The 12,046-nt window shown below is 38.3% G+C and overlaps 1 protein-coding gene and 1 long non-coding RNA gene across 6 annotated transcripts in view; one reads left to right on the plus strand and one right to left on the minus strand.

Moving 5' to 3' along the window:
* The window catches only part of itsn1 (intersectin 1 (SH3 domain protein)), a 51,845-nt gene extending 45,572 nt beyond the window's left edge, over positions 1-6,273 (plus strand). For all 5 annotated transcript variants that reach the window (XM_067610647.1, XM_067610649.1, XM_067610648.1 and 2 more), the window contains 4 exons: positions 132-215; positions 1,052-1,116; positions 1,953-2,061; positions 2,168-6,273. In XM_067610647.1, the coding sequence (XP_067466748.1) occupies positions 132-215; positions 1,052-1,116; positions 1,953-2,061; positions 2,168-2,316 (407 nt within the window). In that variant the 3' untranslated portion in view covers positions 2,317-6,273. The remainder of the gene's footprint in view (positions 1-131; positions 216-1,051; positions 1,117-1,952; positions 2,062-2,167) is intronic.
* Positions 6,274-6,635: 362 nt separating this feature from the next.
* Positions 6,636-10,809, minus strand: LOC137197320 (uncharacterized). The gene is made up of 3 exons (XR_010931397.1): positions 10,528-10,809; positions 8,027-8,139; positions 6,636-7,589 (listed from the first exon to the last, which is right to left on the minus strand). It is a non-coding gene; the product is annotated as an uncharacterized lncRNA (long non-coding RNA).
* Between the last annotated feature and the right edge of the window lie 1,237 nt (positions 10,810-12,046).

Here is a 12,046-nt window from a genome sequence, read left to right on the forward strand (position 1 = left end):
TCCTCACTGTTTTGTTCAGGGAAAACATTTAAATATCCAAATAATCCACAATCAGACCTCTGTCTCTGCTAACCATAACTCTATATTTATGATATTTAATAACATGTATTTTCTCTGTCTCTCGCTCTCAGTGCGTTCTCAGAGGGCGACAGGTATCGGTAGACTGATGGTCAACATTGTGGAGGGAATTGAGCTCAAACCCTGTCGCTCCCATGGTATGTACACAAACACTCTGCACCTTTTCAGTATTATTTATAGAATATAGAATCAGAAAAAGAAAAAAAATCAGTCATTTAATTATTTATAGTTATTTTGCTGAACCAAAAGCCTGAAAATTATGTTTTTTATTTACCTGCTAAGCTAAAAACAGCTTATTAGCATTGTTAGCATCAGTCTTTAAAACCTGTTATCTCACTTTTAGGCCACTTAGTAAACTGTTGAACGCTAAAAATGCTAACTGGCACATTTTCCTTTTCCCATAAGTACAAATACAGTATGTTTTAACCGACTGTGTGACAAACTATCGGAAAGAAAGTCTTCAGAAATTACCTTCAAGCCTTTAAACTATCTGGTTCAGTATGTTAAAGACGCCACAGATGAGGAATTAAATTGTTTTCGTATATTTATTAAATGTTGTCACGACACCAGTCAACACACTTATCCACCTGTTGGTTAGAGGCTGGTTCTACTGTAGATAAAAGAAATAAATAAGCCAAGCTATAAACTGAGCAGCCAAAAATAAATAAACTCATAATAATAAGCAAATCTCCACATGAATAAACATTATCAGTAGCAACTTAATGAACATCACACTTCCTGTTGAGGAAAAAGTGTCTGAACCGATGGCACCTTAAAAACAAGACTTCAAATCCTTATTCTGCTAAATTTAATCCAAGCAAAAATAATAATCTGGAAGTGATCTGATGCATTACCAACCAAGAGATCTCGTGTTCTTGAAGGTGTCGTGTATTTCCAATGAGTGAGTGGTGAGTGAATGTGGTGCACCGGTAAAAGAAAAGGAGATTATATAACCCAACATCTGTATTTCCAGGAAAAAGTAACCCATACTGTGAGGTGACTATGGGTTCTCAGTGCCATATCACAAAAACGCTACAGGTATGACTATATTTCTCATATTTGACTTCTTATTTAGCATTGTTGTATTACTGATTATTATTTGAAGGCTGTGTTGTTGCTCTTTAGAGACTTATAACAGAAAAATCTGTCTGTATTTCCTACTTTTACATAATGTTAGAAAGGTGTTAAATCAAGAGATTGTCATTAAGAAGACATTTTAAATTAAAAAGTTTGTTAAAAGTGCTTAGAGTCGGATTTCATAATCAAAACTGTAAAATATTTACTGATAGTCCAATTACACTTTGAACTGAGTGAAATATTATTTTTATTCTTTAACCAAGTTATTTATTTGTCTAGACCTGCAACAATCAATTGGCAGAAAATTAATCAGCAACTATTTTGATCAAGCAAAAACATCCGACATTTTCTGGTTTCAGCTTCCTATATGTGACGATTTGCTGGTTTTTGTTGTCACATATGTTGTTGAATTGAATATATAAAGGTTTTGGACTGTTAGTCAAACAAAACAGGCTAATTGAAGACATCACTGTGACCTCTTGTGCAATTTTTTCACTATATTTTAACATTTCATATACTAAACAATTAATCAAGAAAATAATCGCTAGTTGCAGCCCTACATTTGTTCACGTCTATACTTTTTTATGATAATGCACCACACGTCAGTTGGTTGATAGTAATATTTTATATTTAGTAAAAATAAAGGACAGTAAAGAACAGTAAAAGCCACTGAGTCATTACACACAACTCTCTCATAGTGGAAGAAAACAAACATGTGTATCATCATTTGTAAAAGAGTTAAATATTGTGTATTTCATTTCATTTTGTTCTTTTCTTTCTCTTTTTCTATCATGTAGGACACGTTGAATCCTAAGTGGAACTCCAACTGTCAGTTTTTTATAAAGGACCTGGAACAAGACGTCCTCTGTGTCACTGTGTTTGAACGAGACCAGTTCTCCCCCGACGGTCAGTAACAGTCACATACAGACCTTAAAGGATTTTCTTTCTGATTACTTGTTCTTCTAAAGGGGATTATTTTTGATTTTCCTTGAATCCCCTCCCCCCACCTCAGACTTCCTGGGCAGGACAGAGATCCGGTTGGCTGAAATAAAGAAGGACCAGGGCTCTAAAGGACCAATCACGAAGCGGTTGCTGCTCCACGAGGTTCCCACAGGAGAGATCGTTGTCAGGCTGGACCTCCAGCTGTTTGAGGAGCCGTGAAGCCTGGACAGGACCAGACTGGGCTGGACTGGACTGGACTGGACTGCAGAGGATTTGATTTTGGACCTGACAGTTGACCTGGATTAGACTCGACTGGTCTGGATTCTCATAATTCTCATCATTCCTACTTATTTATTCATGCACAGACATTACATTTATCAGTTTAAGCCATCTACTTGTTGGAAAAAATACAGATTTTTAATAATTCATTACAATCAGGAACCTTTTGCAAATATATTTACAACAGAACTGCTATTATGTGGCAGTTTACAAATCTTTATAGCCTTTTTTGAGGGAAAAATCTAATAAAACTCTAATATTACACTTGAATATTAGTCAATCATGTGAAACAACATGCAGATAATCAAAATTATCTGAAAACAAAACTCAAATGCCTTCTAATTAAAGGACACTTCTGAGTTTAAACAGCAGGGGGTGACATATAAATGTTTTTTCTCCTTTCTAATGCAGCTGTAACCAGTCTGCACAAAGTAGAAAGTTTTGATCAAAGTCAAATTTTTTATGCAGAAAGTACTTAAAGGGAAATTTCACCACGTTTTATGTGGATGTCCAATCAGCATTGATGGTAAATGTAGTCAAATGTGATAAATTCGTCAGTGTATTGACCGAGAAAGCTCAGTTTTCCTGCATTGCCTGCAAGCTTCTCAACTCCGCCTCTCTCCGCTGCATTTCCACTACACAAATTGGCAAATATTGAAACACAAACCTGAGACCAAGATCCTACCCAACCAGATTAGATAAAGTGTAGTCGGGTTTTGGTTCCGTGAAAACCTCTACTGCTCATCTTGTGCTTTTGGTAGAAGATTCAATACATTCCCAATTATAGTTGTTAATATTCCTAAATATAATTATGTCTTAGATGATATCTTTAAGTTTTAAATTTTGTTGCACAGCTCTTAAAGTTAATGTGAGTGCTGCTTTTCCTGCAAGAATGCAGTTCAGTAAAGCAGCGATCAGCGCCGTGACAGGACAGTTTAAAAAAAGACGAAGAGCACTTCTTACAATAAACTCCACAAGTCAGTTAGCTCACTGTGAATGATGTTTCTTTCAGTCTATTCCAGTCCAGCCCAGTCCAGTTTAATCCTGTCGTCCCTCAGTCTGATCCAGTTCGGTCCAGTCCTGTTGGGAGATCAGCTGGGTCTTTACTGTTTTCTCTCTCTCTGCTTCATCAGACAGTCTCACAGACAATCCCAGCCCTCCTCGTTTGTCCCGACAAACCCGAACCCCCCTGTGTGTGTGTGTGTGTGTGTGTGTGTGTGTGTGTGTGTGTGTGCGTGTGTGTGACAGACGGCTGGTGTGATTGACTGTATGAGTGTCAAGGTGGACTGGCTAATTACAGGTACGGTTCAGTGTACATTTTATTAGTCTTACAGGTCTCGAGCGACTTTGAGGTACCACATGTGAATGGACATTTTGTATTTTAGTCTGTTTTGACCGTCACTGAACACTTGCCACATAATTTCAGAAAGTCAAGACATATGTACAGGTTTAAATGAGAAATAATGCTAACGATGCTAATCAGCTGAAAATATAGAAAGATTTTACTCCACTATATGACAAGTGACCAGTGTACATAAACTACAGACATGTCAAGACGTCCCTTTCACATGTATTAATTATAATAACGCTGATAATAATATGGCTGGATTATTGACGAACCAGGGAACAGGTGTGACAGCTAATTTAAAATGAGGTACTGTAAAGAAGAATGTCTTAACTTTTTCCTATGTTTTAATGTTGGACGCACATGGGGGGTCGTAGTTTTAGGTGATCTTTTGTCACACATCTGAACTCTGTTGTTATGTTGCTGCTGTGTGGAGCTGCCACCGTGGCCGTCACTATGCATGGGTACCGCTACGGAGGGTGGGGGGCGGAAAAAACCCTGAAAGATTCAGGGGGACAGGAGCCCTCGAACATGCCAGGTACTACAGGAAATGTATTTTATAGGAACAGCGTCTTAGATCATTTCCACACTCTAACCCTAAAGAGGAAATACAGTAATTTTACTGTGCGTTGGCACTCCCAGCACTTTTAAAACAGACACTGTCACTGATATTAGAGTGGAGTGCGTGTGCACAGCGGCCATTTTGAGGAATCAGAGTAGGAACGTTTACCTGGAAGTCTGCGATAAAAACAAACATTTAAAGAATAAGACTGGTGTTATTCTATATATTTTTTATTGTCAACAAATCCTATGAAAAGCCCAAAACGGAAAATGCATTAGTCCGTGTCTCTATACTTTCTGACTTCCCTCTTTGTGGCTCTCTCCAAGCCTGAAGGTGTAAATCTTAAAAAACATAAGTGACAAATATATAGATTCATTTTTAAAAAAGGCTCAGTGATTTCCTAAAACAGCTGGGCACTGTAGTTTTTATCAAATGTTACTCAAACAGGAAGACATGGCGCATTTGTCAGGGACTATTTTCAGCTGTGGATGAATCCTCATTTGTAGTTCTGTAGTGAGTATTTCAGGCGGCAGGATGGCGTGTGTTGGATTTAGTCAAAAGAAACTATATTGTGTGTGTGTCTGTGATAATAAGGGAATATATCACCCAGTGCAGCTGTGTGGCATATTGATGTGTTTTTCATTTTTTTTGTACAACAACAGAGCTCTATGACACAAAAGAATAAGATATATCAGACTTTGTATACAGTCGGATCAATTTGTTGTAGGTTTTGGTCTTTTCTGATTTGTTGACAATAAAAAACAATAATATATCGCCAGTTTTATCCTTTAAAGCTAGTTTTTACTTCAACATATAAATGAGAACTTCAGATGGACATAACAGTTGTCATATTAGCCAGTAATTTTGAGAACATGAACTATGACTGCTCAAAGTTAGCAAAAAAAAAAAAAAAAGCTACAGGCAGGACTGCAGCAGGTCAAAATATTTAGCGTTATTTCAAGTTTTTGAGATTAGATAGTTTCTTATTTGTTTACAGAAGGTAATATTTCAAAAAAGTAGTAAATGTATGTGTGGTTTTAATAGCTTTCGCATACTTCTGGTGCCTTCACTTTGCGGTTGTGTTAGCTTGTTCGTGAGAAGGTGCCAAATAAAAGACTGCACAAGTTGTGACATTTTTTTACATAGTGAACTGGAATTACTTTTGTCACCTGTTTTTTTTTTTTTTTCTTGTTTATTGCCGTAAAAATAACCACTGTTTTTAAAAGATAAGGCATCTCTTTTTGTTTAAAGTTTACTGTCACGAATTTAACCGCTTGATTTTGAAGCGTAGGCCTATCATTTACTTGATTTCTCATGTCGAAAATACAGACTCAGGAGTTATTTTGTAGGCAGCGTTTAATCTTTCAGGCACAGTTTCACAACCTGAGCGTTCAAAATGGCCGCTGTGTTAGCATCCCATAATACGTAATACATCCATGGTTAGCCTAGCCAGCTGGCTCACTCAGCAGAGTTGTAGATATGTTAGTTAGCTAGCTACTCGGCCAGTTTGTACATTTAGTTAGTCATTTTAACTCAACGCCACGGTTACTGAATTACCACTGAGACAACCACCAGTTACCTTAGTGACCAGCCACTGTCCAATCAGAAGTCAGCGAGACTGCAGCAGCTTGACTGTGGAGGAAAGTGTGTAGGAATGTGTGTTGAATCTGATGATGATGATGATGAATGATGATGAAGTTGTCTTACATCCCTGTCAAACCCCTCTGTACTGCTCTCCAGTACCCCCCCTCCTCCCCCCCCCCCCCCCCCCCCCCCCCCCCCTTCCACACTCTACTGAAACTAACCTAATCCAGTTTGAACCTGTTCTTACTGTCTACCTTCCAGGTTGTGTATAATACTACTGCTATCTGAGAGTTAATATATGAGTGCTATGGGGGCGATAGAGACAGCCTGCTGTTAATTATCACTGTAGAAGATGATGTACGTTGTTGTCTTTCAATGTTCAGAATAAACTTCAGTTGGACCAAGACTGTAGATCTCTGCATTTTTGGTTTCTCAGTATATAATTTTGTTTTGCCCAACATGCTCACAATGGTTATATACAAGGATACGAGGACCTTTAATATCATCCCTAAACAGTTACATTTATGCTTTTCAGTTCATGAAATTGTGTTTCCCCCAGGCTTTGCATATGTAGGAATTTGTACACTCAAATAGTCTTATGAATTATCATTGTGCACAACTCCAACATGAAGTTATTCATCCAGAAACATAACTCATATTAGAGTATGTATAATAATAGGGAAATAGTCCTCCTTGTTGTCCACACAAGAGAATTATGATTGTTGAAGTGACTGAGATGCAAACACAAGAAAACACAAACAAGTCCACTTTAATTACAGACATATTTATTACTAATACTACAGCGACAAGCACTAAACACTACAACATTTTACAAACAAGACACAAGAGGGAAAGGGGAAACTGGTACACAAGGCTATGGCTAGTGAATGATTGACATGAATGGTGCAGAGTTATCTATTGTGTGGTTTGTATGAGAGACCTGATAAACAGATGAGATGACTGTTACCTGAGAAGCATCGAGTCAAATCAACAGAACAACAGCTTAGTTCTGAATAACCAATTGAAGTTACAAATTATAAAAACACCAGAGTTTAAGCAAGTTGATGATGATGATGTTGAAAGAGAGTTCTGTGTGCTGGGGTCAGAAGCTGGAGTCTGGATCTTGTAATGATGTCAGCCGGTCCGGATTTGAAAAGTTCCCACTGGAAAAGAGTCCCTGGTTTAGGGTCTCCTAGTCTTGATCCTTAACTCATGACTCTAGACTCTGAGGTGTCACCTTCTCTTGTTCTGAATCACATCTTCAGACTAGCAAAAAGCAAGATTTCAACCGGCATGGCAGAAAGCAAGAAGACAAAGACAAAAGCAAGAAGAAACCCTGAAGAAGAACCAGCGTGGAGTCTCAGATAAGAGACTGTTTTAAAGTTGCATCCTGGCCGTTCCCAGAGGTTGCAGAGTTCTGGGGGAGCAGAATCAGTCCCCTCCTGTCCAGAGACAGACAGGTACAATTGCGTGATTCCTAATTTTGCATTTTTGATAGTAGCTTTAGCGTTCTGAGAGTGAAACAAGCAGAATGGCAATAAACAAAATGTTAGTGTTATGAAGGATGATGGAATGATGTTAGTGGTACATTTTTGGCTTAAAAGCAGTGCAATAAAAGTCTTAACTAAAGCACATGAACAGTGGCGGACTGGGGGTCGTTTATCCAAGTATCAGTCCACACTGGGGTGTGAACTGGTCTTTCCGTCTTGCTTGTTCTCGTAGCTTGAAGGATCAAAGGTAGTTTGGGTCAGTGGTCTGGTTTAGTAGATAAAAAACACTAAAAAACATCATGAAAGGCTAAGCTAAAACTGTGATGAATGCTAACAGTGAATGAACATCTCATCTCTAAGAGATCTTCAATTCTTTTCGACATGTTGGTGATTTTTGCAATATTTTACAAATTTAGAGCGGTTAAACTCTACATGGATACAACTATGTCTCTGATTTGTGCTACCTGCTTTAGGATTGTGGGTAATGTAGTGTTTTACATAGACAAAGTATTAATTTATGGCTTGCGCAGTCATAAGAACACCATTATTCTGTCTTGTAGTTGATGCCAGTTGCTACATTATGACTACTAATGAAAATAACTATGGTGACAGTAACTTCTACTTTAATCACTTTAAAAATCCTCTCATGCAGCCTGTGTTAATGGTCACCTTTCACTCTAAAGTGCAGCCTTCTCAGCCGCCTCCACTTTCTGCAGGGCTATGGCCAGTCTCTCCTCCAGCAGCTGGATCTTGGTGTTCAAGGATGCCGCTTTACCCTCGGCCTATAGCGGTACAGTGAGAAGAGAGAGAGAGGGAGAGAGAGAGAGGGAGAGGTCACAGGTCAGCCAGGAAACATGTTTTTGCCTTAAGATGAATAACACTGTTTAGGATGGTTTAAGCTGTGAAAATGTTTTGTTCTTGTCTCTTTTGTAAGAGTTTGAGTAGATGTAAGAGCTCCTTGTTCAGTCATGTTTACTCATTTCTTGCAGTGAATGCAGTTATTTATCCCTCTTTACTCTCTGGAATCATGTGCAATATTCATGATACTGCATGTTTTCCTGTTTTCTTTTCCCCCCTGCTACAGATTTCTTAAGTGTAATCCATATCACTCTTAACGACTGTAATGAATTTGAGAATGTTCTGAACTTTGCAGCTTAACCAGACATGTGCTTTGACTAAATGACCTTAAAAAAAGTAGACTCATGTTGCTGTGACATATCTTAAGTGGCACAGCTGACTTGACATCTGTAATTTAAACCCATGTTTGTTTGAGGAGACAACAGATTGCGTCTTCCCAGCCTGTTTCCTGTGGGAGTGATGTCACAGATAACCACCTCTACTCTCTTCTTCCTGTGTAGAGAGAGGCGAGGCCGAGGAGGAGCAAGGAGGATTACAGCTCCTAATTTAACCCCTTCCACTCCCTGAGCATGCTGGCGTCTGCAGGTGACATTACTGTCTTTCAGAAGCGGTAGCGGGCTCAGTTTTAAAGCTACAGTGAAGATACTGGTACCATATGAAAATAGGCGACCTAAGGAATCCATTGGTACCAACCATGTCTTGCTAGCTTGTCGCTCCAAAGTTAGGCTAAATTTTGGAGAGGGAAAAACTAGCATGGTCATTTTCAAAGGAGTCCCTTGACCTCTAACCTCAAGATATCTGAATGAAAATGGGTTCTATGGGTATCCATGAGTCTCCCCCTTACAGACATGCCCACTTTATGCTAATCCCATGCAGTTTGGAGCAAAAAACATGCAGTTTTTTTGCATGCAGTATAAATGTGTTAAAGTCTTCTATTCTAAAAATGGCGTATTTGAATATTTCTGCATACTAGTGTCCCTAAACAGTCTTGGAATTGCATGAATTTGGTATGACTGGAAAGCAATGAGCCCAATTGTATTCATGTGTAATGATGTTAGTCCCAATAGTAGCCATTTCATTGAAGTGAGACTATTTTTTGAAACATCACCTCACTGTATAAGATGACCTAATGTGACCTCTAGGATAATCACAGCCTCATGACACCGACAATAAGGGGGTTTCTGAGCCATTTTCAGAACAGAAGTGCTCACCATCCAATTAACGAAAAATGGAATTCTCCTCAAGGTCTTGGTGTCTTAATGTGGTATTTTGGAGGGATTTTTGACCATTTTTTATCAGTTCTGAGACTTTTTTTATCAGTTCAACTTCTGAGACATAACTGAGCATGGGAATAGCCATCATAATGTTGCAAGCCCTTATACACTCTAAACCTTCAAAATGTGACTAGGTACCTAACAGAACACAATGTTTATTACAGATTTATTACTAGAAACATTTGACACACAGTGCTGAAATGCATCTCAAATTAATCTCCAGACTCCCAGCTTGCAGAAGATGTAAACCACTTCTATGTGGCAGATACTGTTGACCTGCTATCGCCACCTAAATGTTATTCAGGTAAACAGCTCAAAGGGCGAGCAGAATAAAAACTTTTGGATGTTCGACAAAACAGGAAAAAAAACATTTCCAAATGTCTGAAACAACTGATGAAAATAATTCAAGCTTATGAAACATTATAAATCTGTATTCATACAACCACACTAACATTATATTGGATACTCAGGGTGCTGGAAGTATTTATCAGTGTTTTACACCAGTGGTTCTCAAAGTGAGGTCCGGTTATTTTCACTATGATCCCATCCATAAGTAACACAATGACAGAATGTGTGAATATTTTGGTCATGGGTTTCATACACTTTCTGAAACAAACGGCAAAAATCTTATCAGATGGGACAAACTCTTATTAAATGGGGGTCTGTGGTCTAACTGGTGTCAGTTTAGGGTCCTTGACGTGAAAAAGTGTGAGAAGCAGTGATTTAATCCACACATTATAGGGCGGGGTTGAGTTAGAAAACGGAGAAAAAGTCTGCCTAATTGTCCTTTAAACCTATAAAATGATTTCATGTTAACATTAGAAGATACAATTAAACTATCAAATGTAGTTTTGGAGTTCGCAGGTTGGGTTTTAAATTCTTCTGGGAGCCTTATAAGAGTATTTTTATCGTTTCCTGCCGTCAGACACTGACGTTGTTCGCGTTAGTTATTTACAATCATCAATCAAGATGAGCAAGAGGTTAAAGATAAACCCCCAAAAATGTGTGTTAAATATGACAAATGTTGAATAATCTCACTTGTAGGCGCCGTTCCCGTTCAATGCCCAGCTCCGTTTGCAGAACCCGTCCTCGGTTTTCCGCATCATCAAGTTGCTGCTGCAGAGAGTTGAGTTTCTTCTTTATCACGTCCATAATCTCGATTATTTCTTTTTCTCAAAAAACAAAATGTAAACCCGAATAGAGTGTAATGATTGACTCGCTGTATCCTTAAAAAAAAAAAAGTAGATTGATTTGAGTCAAAAGTTGCAAAACCTTTTCTCGGGCAGCATATAAGTACGGTGGCCGAGGGGTGTCAAACGAACTGCATATCCATAACATTACTGTCAAGTCTTTCTTTTGGGTAGAAATATATTTTCATCGTGGATGTATTATAAAAGCTGGATTCCAAAAATGGCGCCCATTCAGTCAAATAAGAATTGCGCATACCATGGAAGTATTATAAAAGCTCTGAGATCGATGAAACAAAGGCCTATATTTAAATATATATGTATATTTATATGTACAGCATGTGTGTGAGTCTACTCCAGCTTTCTGTTGAGCTGGCACAGGCAGTGAAAGGGGGCGTTTTCTCTAGTTGACTAAAGTGATGTCAAAACAGACAGATTAAGCCACAAATATAGCGGAAGTTACCAACTTTCCCTTGAAAATAAAATCATTTTGGCTCAAATCAGTGTACTACGGAGCTACGGAGTGATCATAGAGAGGAAAATATTTGTATGTCGAGGCCCTAATTTACTACATCGATTCATCCCCATATTTTTAGTTAATTTGTGCGCACAAGATAAGAGCCGACTGTACTATATCAACGATTCAGTCACTATCATTGCATCTCAATTGATAAATACTGGTTAGTTTACTAGATTTGGGAATCAATCACCATGTTCGCTATAGAAGAGGCTTATTAACAGCTGATTGGCTTTATGGGGTTACATCACGGTACATTCTTTGAAATCATAGGCCCAATTATGAGAGGCATGTTTTACGCATCCGCGTGTTCTTACGCGCGGATGCAAAGAGATACGAAGTGCACCAGCTGTACACTGACAATTAAGGACTAAACTATAAAATCAACATTAACTTGGCATCAAATTTCCTCGCCATAACAAAGCTTATGTTGAACGCATAGGTAGGCTATCAGCACCCAACTACGTTACGTCTTAATCCAAGTATTCCCACCGTGCGTAAAGACGCACACAACTCATTCAACAACCCCTATCCCCTAATAAAAGAAGAGCTATGTGCCATTTTCTCTCTATGAACACTCTGAAACTGGTCTTAAGAAAAAAATGTTTATAGCTACACCTTAAAGGCTGAAATAAAAAAATATATATATACTCGTACATGTAAATTACAGAACTACATTTCAGAGGGAAATATTGTACTTTCTACTCCATTTATTCCTCCATCCACTACATTTATTTGACAGCTTTAGTTACTTTTCAGATGAAGATTTGACACAATGGATAATATAACAAGCTTTTAAAATACAACACATTGTTAAAGATGAAACCAGTGGTTTCTAACCTTTCTGGCTTTT

The sequence above is a fragment of the Thunnus thynnus genome, chromosome 14, assembly GCF_963924715.1.
Source record: "Thunnus thynnus chromosome 14, fThuThy2.1, whole genome shotgun sequence".
In the NCBI taxonomy this organism is placed as follows: domain Eukaryota; kingdom Metazoa; phylum Chordata; class Actinopteri; order Scombriformes; family Scombridae; genus Thunnus; species Thunnus thynnus.